The sequence below is a fragment of the Montipora foliosa genome, chromosome 1 (genome assembly GCF_036669935.1).
Source record: "Montipora foliosa isolate CH-2021 chromosome 1, ASM3666993v2, whole genome shotgun sequence".
Classification (NCBI taxonomy): domain Eukaryota; kingdom Metazoa; phylum Cnidaria; class Anthozoa; order Scleractinia; family Acroporidae; genus Montipora; species Montipora foliosa.
In genome coordinates, this window is record NC_090869.1 from 67,350,069 (window position 1) to 67,363,203 (window position 13,135).

The window sequence follows — 13,135 nt, forward strand, 5'->3', positions numbered from 1 at the left end:
TTGAGAGAAACTCACTCCTTTCTTCTTTAAAGGGGCTATGTTGCTCAAAATAATATAATTCCTTGATTTGGGGTGCAGGGATGGCACAGTGATGAGTACTCGTCTCTCACCAATGTGGCTAGAGTTCGATTCCCAGACTCTGCGTCGTATGTGGGTTGAGTTTTTTGTTTCTCTACTCTGCCACAAGAGGTTTTTCTCCGGGTACTCTGGTTTTCCCATCTCCTGAACATTTGCCTTGATTTGCGTTAATTGTTAATTTTAGTTTCAGTTCCTCCAATTAGTGCTCCAGCGCTACTCCTAGACACTTAATAAGTTGCTTTGCTGTCCTTTTTTTCCCAAAACACCCAATGAAACATTGCAATAACAACTTAAAATTGTTGAACAACATAAAAGAAATACTGCAAAAGAAAAGAGAAGCATGGATGGACATAAATGTACAAGATTGAAACGGATTACATTTAGGTAATCTTGAGAAAACTACCCCTTAACCCATTGGAAAAATTCGCGTGCCGTGTGTGTTATGTGTAAGAAACTTGGAAAATTTGCGAGGTTTTGCAGTGGAAAGCGAGCGTTAAAAATAAACCATATGCGCAGTAAATGTACACAAGATACTGAGTTCTAGAATTAAGTTCACCTTGAAGAAGAAACACTGAACTTCCAGATGATGTAAAAATAATGCTAAAAAGTGAAAAAGTGATTGAAAACACGTCCTAAGGCTCAACTGAAAATGTAAAGGTAGAATTTTCGAAGCAGCGCGCGTTAAGCATTCAAGAAAGTTTTTGATCGCTAACTAAACAAAGCGCTTGAAAAATATATATTATAACTCAAAATATGCCTTGTGCAATTTACAGTTAAATCTAACCACTCAATGGATAAAAATGTCTTGAAATTTATTCCAATCGCTTTGTTTTCTTGCAGGTATAAGTGCAAAAATTATGCCCAAACGCCGCTGCCGAAACAAAATTTCACGAGGAGCTTTCTGTTTGTCGAAATACACGTGCACAAAACCGCAAGATTAATTTAGTTAATTGATCACTATCATGTTTCATGAGAGAACAAACAAGGTCAAATTGTGTACAAAAGTGCTCTTTCGAAAACTTTCACTGAAAGATAACTTACAAAACACAAGAAAACCAACAGAGAAAATCACGGGAGGTATTCTCGCATTTACGGAATATAAACGCACGATCAGATTGATTTATTTGTTGAAGACACTGATCTTCCGAGGTATGCCGAAGGTGAAAATTCCTTCGATTACCAATTTATGTTAGGACAAAAAAAACTTGTTATTTGCAAAAAATCCATCGGTTGATCAATATAAAGCTAAATTTCGGAGCAAATCAATGCCCATTATGACGTTAATTGCTACGAAGGCCTTTAATTCTGCGCGGCTTACTCCATGAAAAAAGGTAATGCGCCCGGGGGTTTTAACAGTTTTTGACAGGCATACCTACTCGTTTCGTTTACCATTAATTCCCATAGATCATCTCCTATGAAAACTAGGAAAAATATTTAATTTATTCTGATTATCTAAAACGAAATACCGAGCAGTGGCTGCCACGAAATCTGGAACTTGAATACTATCGAGCTGATCATTCCAGCGAGCTTCTTGTTTATCATCGGTCTCTAGGTTTTCACCGTCTTCTTCGTCACTTTTAAAGCCATCTAAATCAAAATTTTTGTTTCTAATATCCCCTCCTCTTACAGGAAAACCATAAAAGATCCCTTAGATCCCTAGATCCTCCGAATCCGAAAAAAAAAAGCATGAATATCCCCATCGTTCGGTGCGCTATCTGGCGCATCGGCTGTTGTTTTCGCGTAATTCGATCGCGCGATCGAAAGGGCAAAAAGCCAGCCCTTGTGGGGTCTCTTATCAGCTGTCAAAATATGCTCACAACACGGCAAATGATTGGCCAATTATCCTTCTAAATCTCCATAACAACAAAAAATTTAGATTTCCTAAGGGAGACTGGGTAGAGGCCTAAGATCAACTCCGATCAAGACGCCATTTTGTACGGCCGGTTTTGGCTGGTTTAGGTATTTCAGGGGTCATCGCGCGCGGCCGGTTTTGGCCGGTTTAGGTGTCAATGGGTTAAAGCCGACCAAACGTACACCCAGAAGACTCTACGCACAAAGACACTACTTAGCAGGGGAGGGATAGGGAAGACTTTTCCCGACATGGAAAAGAAAAATACGGAGAAATGAAACGACCGGGTTTGGCAACCCAGTAACCAGTCAAGAGATGCAAAGTTGGCAGTTGCATAGCTCCTCTTCATGTAGTTGATTTTTATTGGAAAGCATGTACATGTAGGTTAAAAACAAAGAAATGAGAAAATGATGCATATTTGTTGCAAATGCACGCAACCACTAAAATACTTTAATTTGTCAATGCAGGATGCTAGTAATACAACCCCTGTCTGCTATTGTTGTTATTAACTGCTTACCTCTGCAAGTATCTTATCTCTGCCAAGAACCACTTGTCCACGAGTGTCCAAGAATGACTAAAGCAAAATGGCAAAACACTTAACACTGATGAGGGTTGCCATCTTGGGAATGGTAGGTTGTTGTAATATATTAGGTACTAGTACATGAAGGTCTCTACCAGCTGATAAATTAAGCCGCACCATAAAATATAGTAGCTTTAAATTGAGCCAAAATAAATGCATGATTGCAAACATATGCTCATAGAATGGATTGAAATTTTAAAAAAAAGTCATTTCACTACTTCAAAATAAATTAGAACCAAAACCAAAACAAAAAATATTATTGTATTTGTACACATGGATTTTCCGGCACTTAAGGCAACTTGCAATAAATTAATATAAATAATAATAACCCTAACAATAATAATAACAATAATAACAATAATAATGATAATAATAATAATATTTATTTATTATTATTATTATTATTACTATTATTATTGATTTGAACTCCAATTTGTTCATGGTCTTGGTGTACTTGTTGCAATGGTCAGTGAGATAACCACAAGCATTGGTTTCATGAATCTTGATGATAAAAAACTTTTAAATTGGCCTAATGGTGTCAATCATTTAGTGCAGAGAAGAACCGAAAAAACAAATCATTGAGATAAAATTTCATCAATAATTATGGTGGTTTAATAGAAAAAGAGGCATCAACTGAGGGTGGGCAAAGACCCCAGAGGAATATTTCTCTGATTAAAGTGCCAAACCACAAGACTTTAATTTCCTACATGAATCTGACCCAAGGGCCCATCACCAACGCGATAATTTTAATTTATGTAGCAATCATTTGTCAATATTGCCTACTATGTACAGGTAGATATTTGTCAGCCTTGTATTGAAAACTGTACTCAACCTCATGTGCTGTTCTCTGTGCTTCTAGAGGGTCCTCTGGAGTTGGGTCTAGTGGATACTGGTGCTCAATACGATTGCGAAAAAATTCAAACACCTGCCAAGACAAAAGTTGTATTATCAAATATACAGATGCACAGGTCAGTACTAAATTGGACATGTAAAGACCAGGTAAATAATAATAATAATAATAATAATAATAATAATAATAATAATTATAATAATAATAATAATAATAATAATCATAATAATCATGATAATAATGCTGAATGTTACTTAAGGTGGCTCAAACCAGCTTAAACATCTGAAAGAAACGTTCTTATTAGAAGGATTGACACTACAACACAATTACTTAACAGCAATGTTATGGTACCATATCAAACACCATTTATTGCTTAAAATGATTTGGTCATTTTAGTGATGTAAAAGGTTACCATGGCAACAGGAAAACCCTGCAAAAACACCACATACTTTGGCTTCAACTGCTCATATTTCAAAAACAAACGTGGTGACCCCCATTTTTTATTTCTGAAATATAATCAGCATGCCAGAATGTAACCTTCCGCAAAGTTTAAAAAATTCTATGGAGCACATTCAGAGCCACCAGAATTTTTTAAAACTTTGCAGAGAGTTTCATTTTGGCCTGCTGATCACTTTTGTGCAATAAAAAATTTGGGTCACCAAGTTAGTTTTTTAAATATGAGCAACTAAAGCCAAAATAATGGGTGTTTTTCATGTTGCCATGGTAACTTATTATGTCACAAAATCAAGATGTTTCACATGGTACCAAAACACTGGTGTTATATGATACAGTGTTGTAGTGACAATCCTTCTAATAACGAGGTCTCTTGAAAGTGTTGAAACTGGTTTGAACCACCTAAATCCTTTCATTCCCATAAGTGCCAATGAGACTTGTTGGGTGTTGGTGGTTTTCTTCTACTGATCCCTTGTATTCAGGGTTTGGAGGAGGCATACATGTAGCTACGTGGTTCAAGAGTAAGCAACCTTACAACCATGGCAAGCTTTTAGCCCAGGAGGAATACATACAGTATTGTGAAAAAGTAATGAGAGCGAAATGCGCGAATTTCGTTCTTTGTCCCAGCGAACTTTCGACGAAATTTTGCTCGAAAATTCGAGCGTCGTTTCGCGATGTTTCCAGCGTAATTTCGCTAAAACAAAGAGAGAAAATTCACCGCATTTTCGAGCCCAGCGCGAAAAGCCAAAAGCATAATTTTGCTTGTTGTACGCGAAATTTCGTAGTGTGGTTTGCAAAGATCGATCACATATCGATCGGCTATTCAGTTTTGTAAACAACTGCAGTCACGTTGACATCACTTTGATGATCAGTACATGTATTTTGGAAATAGTTCAGTAGTTGTGTCCGTTTCAATTCTCTACAAAATTCGCCCTTTGTAATGTGTTGTTAGTCATCTTTCTCGGCAGAGAAGACTCGACAAAACATGTGCAATTTCAATCCTTTGGTTGTGAGGACAAACTGTTGTCAACAATGCAAACCCTGTAAAAATTTAATATAAAAGAGCTGGCGAGTGTTATCTTGTAGCGTCACAGCGGCAAAAATGGTTCCAGGGTCTACATTTGTATTACACCAGAAGTGTTTATTGACATGATGTCTTATACGTATGAAAAGCTTACTTACCAATTTTCAGGATAACTTTCAACTTTTTGGCAGGCGCCAGCAAGTCACCGCAGTGAAAAATCATCAATGGTTCCATTTCCATTCGATCAGAAACTTTGAAAATTCGAAGGAAAATTCGGGAAGAGCGAATTTTCTCTCGGAATGTTGGAACAAATTATCAGTGAATGCGAATTTTCGCTCAAAATTTCGGAACGAATTATCGGTTAAAGCAAATTTTTGCTCGAAAATTCGCGTCAACTACAACAATAGGCATTGCGAAAATTCGGCGAATTTTCTGCGAACTTTCGCGTTGGACAAAAATTCGCCATTTTTCATCGAAAAGCCCCGAAATTCGCGAATTTCGTCGAATTACGTTCTCATTACTTTTTCACAATACTGTAGGCATGAATAGGACGGCCTTTTTTCAGAATGCGGTGCGTTTGCCTTTGGCACGATTAAAATATTGACACTCCCTCCAATCTATCTCAATTGGACAACCACTCTTATAATCTTAGCAAAAGCTTAGAAAAAACATTTCCAAATGAAATTTTTGCAATGTTCAATTTCTTCTACAGCATTCAGTTAGCTAAATATACAGTGTAATACAGCTCAAAATAATTCTGAGGTCACAATTGGAAAAAAAACTTACTGTTTTGTAAAATATAGAGTCAGAGCCACTAATTCCTTTGAGCTTCACTTCTCGTTCATCACACAAATTAGCACTTTTTGTGACACTGGTGGCATCACATTCAACTTTGTAATGAACAATGTTGTCTGCCTGAAAGGTTACAGTTAAACAGCAAATTATTACCTTTTAGTTGCAGGCAAAAAAAGCCACACAAATCCACTTAAGCTTGAAATAGAAATGACGGACAGGTTGGAGCGGAGAAAGTTCCTTTGGGACCTGTGACCTACTTTTAACAAAAATAATTGTTGCTACTGTTTCCGGTAATTGTGAAGAAGAGCTCCCCAAAAAACCTGTCGGCCGTCTGTCGGTCGACGATTGACTGTTGGCCGTCTGTCGGCTGACTGTCGTCCGTCTGTTGGCTGACTGTGGGCCAACAGTCGGGCGACAGATTTTGCCACAAACACAGACTACCAGTCGATCGACAGTTGGCCGACAGTCGACCGACAGTTGGTGATCTGTCGGTAACATGTCGGTACAATGCTAACAATAACCTCGCTGTTTTTTCTCTTTTTGTCGCTGATACACTGATAAGAATAGTCTTTTCTCTTTAGTTGCATTAATCACCGCTCAAGACTAGTGTCATGGAAGCCGAAAATAACCAGAACACTTGCGCAACTGCAGCTTATACTTCTGTCCGCCATATTGGAAATGTAAAACTAAGTCCCAATCCCTCTCGAATTATTCCGGTGATTAAGTCGTAAGTTTTTTTGAACGTATTTTTCTGCTCACCAAACTAAGTTTTCCAAAACCACCAAATAAAACAAAGTCATTGACCATGCAACATTGTTTGATTAATGTATTTAGCGGCACGCGCGTGCCTAAATCAATCATTGCGGTGCGCATCCAAGTCAAAATACTACTAATTAATGAAGACGAGATTCGGGAGTACATAAATCAATTTATTTTTGCTTGAAATTCAGAATAGAAACATGAAGTCATCCAAACCTTAAAGGTCTAAACATCACTGGTACATACATGACATACTATAAGGAGCGCTAGGCATTATTGGGTGATTTGTTTGTAAAGTTCAGCAGAATCAGTGACACGATTGTTCTTGGATTTCTGAGGTTTGGATTAAATCACCTTAAAACCTTAATATATTGATTGTCCTGTTGGTTATCAAATTCGTGAATGACGTATCCGCTACGTATTTCATAAGCTTTCTTTTACCATCCATCAGTAAGTATCGGGAATATTATCGTTTCTGGGTCATGTTGGTAGGTTGTCGGTTTGCTGTCGGTAGCCTGTTGGTAACCTGTTGGTAACCTGTTGATAGTCTGTTGGCCGACAGTCGACCGACAGGTTTTCTGGGGAGCTCTTCTTCACAATTACCCTGTTTCCCCAATCAGTAAACCAAAATGCCTGAGGGTAACTTGAGTAAAAAACGCTCAGAAGGGGCCATGGAGTATGTTTGAAAGTGAGGGGGGGGGGGGGGGTGGGGAGAGAGGCTAGGTTTTGGTATGGATCACGAAAGGGTGAGGAGAGGGGAGAGAGATTTAGGAAAAAACAGCACTGTAATGCTATTAGCCAGCCCCTGCTTAATAGCATTAAAAATTAAAAATAATTTAACGATGAAATGATATAATTATGAAATGGATCATATATGAACTGCGGATATGAAATTAAGTGAGGCTATGATCCTCGCAGTTATGAACGCAATTTTGCAATTGTGTAAAGCAGCCTGAAAAATTCAGGGCTTCAACGGAAATCAAGTGAAGCTATGATCCTCGGTATCACAAGGTCACAGGTTCAAATGACATTGAAGTCCTGAATTTTTCAGGCTTCTTTACGCAATTGCAAAAATTGCGTTCATAACTGTGAGGATCATAGCTTCACTTGATTTCATATCCGCACTTCATATATGATCCATTTCATATATCATTTCATCGTTAAATTATTTTTAATTTTTAATGCTATTAGGCAGGGGCTGGCTAATAGCATTACAGTGCTGCTTTTTCCTAAATCTCTCTCCCCTCTCCTCACCCCTTTTGTGATAAAAATAATTTATTATCATTATTGCTAAAACATACTGGAAAATGCTCTAGGAGCATTTCTTTGAGCTTTTTCATCTTTTCGAAGCACAAATCATTATCATCTACAAAGGCCTCTTTAATCTCATTGGGAAGATTCTCTGTGAATTCGTCATCTCTGATAAGGAACAGTGCTAAAATAAAACCAGGATGAAAGAGGTTAGAAGATAAATATCTGATAAATGTTCATAACATCCTGAATGCCTCATACAATGAGCAAAAACTACCCTCAATGTGGAAAATGGCTGATGTCACACCCTTCCCAAAGGTGAAGCAAGTTACACACACAAAGAGGGAACTGCGTCTAATCTCTCTCACATCTACCCTCTCGAAAATTGCTAACCAATTCAGTACCATATCAGGTCCTTCAACGGTGTTGGCACTAATCAGTATGATTTACAACTGGCTCGAAGTGACAGAAGATAATGGTGCTTCTGTGCGAGTCTCTTTGACTATCGAAAGGCCTTCAACCTCATAGCCCACAAGGGGTTAGTCAACAAACTGAAGCAGGTCAATATTCCCAACAGTATAATCAACTGGGTTATTGACAAACTGGGAAAGGACTGCATGCCTTTCGGAGTGGGGCAAGGTGCCGTCCAGTGTGCCACAGGGGACAAAGCTGGGACTGTAGCTCTTTCTCTTAATGATTAATCATTTGTCTGTTCCAAGTATCTTCAACATGTGGAAATATGTTAATGATACAACAGTATCCAAGACCATGCCTAAAGGCCAGCAGAGCAAGTCACAGGAATTTATGATTGGTCCAAGGAAAATATGTTCCAGCTAAACGGTGATAAGACCAAAGAGCTAACTATCATGTTTATTTGTGAAACCCACAGCTCCCTGGGGTGTGTATAGATGGAACTCCTAGCAAAGCCATACAGAGCACAAAGTTACTCCGCTTGACAATAAATGATATGTTAACGTGGAATGACCATATCAAAGATCTTGTTTAAGAAAGCATCCAAGAAACTTTTTTTCTCTTACAGCTAAAGCGTGCCTGCATTCCAACAGCAGATCGTTTAAATTCGGCTTTGCCTCAGGGCTATTGACCCGTAGCCTGCAAGGTCTAATTGTTAAATGTTCAAAATAGAGCCAGGTTGTCTTCTTACCATTTGGATTACATTTGCGAAATGCACCATGCACAATTTCCATCTCTGTAAGAGATAATCCGTACACCCATCCATACTGCACAGCTAAATTATAAGTCAAGTCACCAAATGTTGGAATCCACCCCGCACGGGCACTAAAAATGCATAAATTGAGTATCTTCCATAAATACAGAGAGAAGATAACAAGTTTTGAGGCCATGATTTCAATTTAGGCCAATGACTTGTAAAAGTGCACTAAAGTGACTTTGGTAACATGTTTTCTATACAGATTGTAGCATGACAGGTGATTAAAGAACTTACTGGTACATGTATACATACACATAACTGGCTTAAGTGACTTTATCCAATCCCGTACATAGTGATAGTATGCAAACCCTGATTAGCCAATTCAGCAGGACGTATTCTACAATTCAGCCCGCTAGATTCAAAAGTTTGTTTCCAGGCAAAATACAAAGATCTAGTGATCTAGCTTTCTAATCTCTTTTTTTTCAGGCCATTTAATTTTTCAAGCTTCACCTCTTTGTTATTCTCCAATGAATTTATGGCCCTTCATTAAACTCACTATTTTGTCAACCTGTTGGCATTGTTACCCTTAATTTTCTCGTATGACCTGAAGAAGCTCACTGTTTTAACACTGCTCAAAATTAAGCTACCAGATGTACAAGAACTCACCAGTTAAGATTAAGGAAATATGGTACAATATTATCTTCATAGCATCGATCCAATTCACCAAGACAGATCTTAATCGTCTCTTCAGTCGTAGAGTCTTTAGGTACTCCCTAATAGGAAATTGAAGATTTCTAGCAAAGGCTTTGATGAAAGATGAAAGGGGGAAATGGTCCTCACACTTGTCTGGATAATTTAAGCAATAAATGATTATTGTCTATTATTATATGGCTTGTGTTTGTAGCCGATATAACGTGCGCTCCGATTGGCTAATTGTGACTTAACTGTAAGGCATTATTCTCCCGTAATGCCCACGGGCCGATTATGGGCTTGCAAAAACAAAGCAAAAGGTACGGTAATTAAAAAGCCATATAATAAACAACTTACTAACCTCACTTGCTCAGGACCGTACTGGGGAATATTGGCTGCCACCACCTCGGGCCAATATTCCCCAGTACGGCCCTCGCGCTTGGTTAGTAAGAAGTTATTATAGACACCTGAAAAATTCAGGTAGTTCCAACGGGATAACCTCTTCAATGCCGATACAATGCTCTACCAACTGAGCTATGAGGCCACACAGTTAGGAGCAGGTCACTTTGTTGGGATCATGTGTTCCCATGAAAGGAATAGACTATAGCCATTTTTTTTTTAATTCAAAGGCTTTGACAATTGTGTCATATCAGAGATCAGAAAATAACAATCTTGAATCATTGGCTGGTTCGATTTCATTTGTCTGCCATATTGAAAACTTTTCCTACTTCTTAATCCCCTAAATAAAATTTTGATGTCCTGCCTGCGAAACCCTGTTAATAATTTAGATACATGTGGTATTGTAAACTATCGTTTCGCAATGCATTATAGGGCGATTGAAAAACTTCCTTTTTGCTACCCAGCAAACAAGCCTACATGTATTTTAGTGTAAAAATGCAATTTAGGAAATAGGTAAATTGCTGCATACTGTTTTTAACTTTTAGTGCTTTAGGTTAATTTTGGCTTCATTAACACTGTTGGCGGCTGGTCAGTCTGTATCATGTGGGCCGACAGTTGGCCGACAGGTTACCGACAGCCGAACATGGGAGCTACTGCTATGCTGTTGTGATGTTCTTCTTTCAGATGTTGCATTCACACACACAGTTGGGATTTCAAGAAAAGAAACTTGCAGGTAAATAGATGAATTCACAAAAGCCAGTAATCCCAATTTCATTCACGGAAGGAAAGCATTATTATACTGGTGTACATACTGGAGTTGACAGTAAAGGTAGGGGAGGATGGAAAACTAGCAGCAAGAAGCACCAGGTTCTGACCTACCCTTGTTCCCTCCAAACAGGATGTAGAGAATTATTATTGTTATAAGAATTGTTATTGTTCATTGTGGGATCCCTGCATTTCACCAGGAGCCCATGAGTAGGAGCTTGTCTCTCCCATACAAGCCCTATGAGTCAACCTTTGCTCATATCTTTCTATTTTTAGAATGCCACGAGTTCTTTGGCTCTGCACACACTGTTTAGAATGGCCAATAAGAATAAAGTTATTGTGGAACAAAGACAAAAATTGCAAAAATAATGTGTGCAAATTGTGCACATTGTTGTAAAAAAATGTGAGTTTCCTGCTGAAGGATTAGTTCTAAAAATAGAGAGATATGCACAAAGGTTGACTCAAGGATATAATGCATTGGGAGGCTCCTAGTCATGGGCTCCTGATTTCACTCATTAAGGACTGGTACTAGTTCTCTTAAACCATCCTTTGTAGTTCTTCATCAAGCTGCTTAATTGTAGTCAAGAACCATTATAGTGAAGTGGTGGAGGAGATAGATGAACCCTTATCTAGGATGCAAAGAAATAAACAATTTTTTACTCACCCATCTCAAGTCACACTCCACCAGATGAAGTTTCCTCTGTTCACACCAAAGTCGTAAATCAGGGAAAACCTAGAAAGCAAGAAGTCAAACCACAAATTTAAGCACACAAAACCATCTGGGCCAGAAAAATGGAAGTTACTTTAAGACTTTTAACTGAGATAAGACGAGCCTGATGAGTGCTAATCTCTTGGCTCATGTACACAATACATTGCCATATTATACTACATGAATGATTGACACAGTATTATTTTTAGATTTTGAAGAATTCAACCCAGATTTCTGATGCGACACATTTGGCAAAATGCCTGTCAATTGCTGGGTTCTTTGTAGTTCACACCATTAAAAACATCATCAGAAGAATACAGATCAGTTTGCAATTTTATCAATTTTTGATCCATAGCAATTTTTCCTTGATCTTAAATTGTCATTTGTTTATTAGACAGTGGAAACATAGCAATATACATTAACCCATTGACTTCCGGGGGTTCCCCATTGACGAGTACAACCATTCGGCATTAGAGTAAAATACCCTGGTGTTAGACAATAAAATACCAAGTCTGGCCGGTTCAGGCCGGTTTGCGTGTCAGAGGGGCAGCATTCTGGTGGTTTCACGTATGTCATCGCTACCACGGTTGTTGGACAAAAACAAAACATCTCTCATTAGCTCCTTTCGTTCATACACCAGCCATTTTACATTACATCATTGTAATATGTGTCTCTAGAGACTGGTTGCAAGCCATGTACACACGTACATGTTATCTTTATGGACGATAAATAATTAACGAGTTGTCAGGTTGCTGAGTTGAAAAGATCCGGGGAATACTTCAAGATTTATACAACAAATGCAGTCAATCACAATCGCATCAGTTTATTCATGAAGCTTACAGGCCATTCTCTTTCTTTGACATTAAAACGAAAACTGTATTTCTGCAGGATACACATGGCCGACTTTACCTTTGGAAGACGCAACATTCGTCCTCCAAGATAAACACTATAAGTGAACACGAGGAACATTTCTTCTCAAATGGCTACAGCTGTGGAGCCAGATATTAAAGATAATATACGGTATGGGCCATCGACTGTGATGGTAGAATAAAGTAAGTTTCTAAAATATCACTAAAAGTTCAAGCTTACTTCTTTCACGAGTGCCTCTCGCTCTGCGTGAAAATCACGGAAAGTTGAAGACACAAACAACCTGATGGTTTTCCATCCTCGTCGGTTTTTCACAGAGTCTAGTTTCCACTCTCTGTTCTTATCAGAGCTTTTCTTCACAATTGCCCACATGTTTTCAGGATTGGTGGGGCGTAAGGCCGCTACCTCTTCGTATGAAAGTGAAATAAACTCTTCGGTGTCGATATATTCGTTCTCTTCTTTGGATTCTTTGGTTCCACTTTGTTGTTCTGCAGAATCCTCTCTAATTCTCTCCGATTCTTTCCCTTCGGGCTTCGGTCTTGCAACAACAGGAGCTCTTGATGTTCCGCAACCCATAGAACTACAAATGAAAACGGAGCTCGAAGATGTCTTTCAGCTAAGGTTTCTTTTTCAGAGACATCTAAACCGACTATTGCATTTTGCCAACACCTATTTATCATACAATGTTATGGCAAGCCAACCATTGATGCGCTTGAAAACTTTTGTTTGTGCCATTCTATTGCACGTTGCTTATAGCAACAAATCGTATGTTCACGTTTTTGTGCATGAATACGAAGCAAATTGAGCTTACCTGAGGAGTCATGCTGGCTATATCTTGGCCGCCATATTTTCGACTCTTTCCCCCGGCCCAGTCTACATCATTTGGCAAATGCTCTTT

The 13,135-nt window shown here is 38.5% G+C and overlaps 1 protein-coding gene across 2 annotated transcripts in view; it reads right to left on the reverse strand.

The window, feature by feature from the left end:
- Positions 1-13,135, reverse strand: part of LOC138006005 (TPR repeat-containing protein DDB_G0287407-like) — a 35,720-nt gene extending 22,585 nt beyond the window's left edge. Inside the window, exons 1-9 of one of the 2 annotated variants that reach the window (XM_068852166.1) lie at positions 13,049-13,135; positions 12,460-12,817; positions 11,326-11,394; positions 9,474-9,580; positions 8,802-8,935; positions 7,690-7,823; positions 5,621-5,749; positions 3,340-3,432; positions 2,445-2,501 (exon numbers count right to left, since the gene is read on the reverse strand). In XM_068852166.1, coding sequence (XP_068708267.1) covers positions 2,445-2,501; positions 3,340-3,432; positions 5,621-5,749; positions 7,690-7,823; positions 8,802-8,935; positions 9,474-9,580; positions 11,326-11,394; positions 12,460-12,813 — 1,077 coding nt within the window. In that variant the 5' untranslated portion in view covers positions 12,814-12,817; positions 13,049-13,135. Of the gene's footprint in view, positions 1-2,444; positions 2,502-3,339; positions 3,433-5,620; positions 5,750-7,689; positions 7,824-8,801; positions 8,936-9,473; positions 9,581-11,325; positions 11,395-12,459; positions 12,961-13,048 lie in introns of those variants that run through there. The other variant, XM_068852171.1, reaches the window with a different exon arrangement.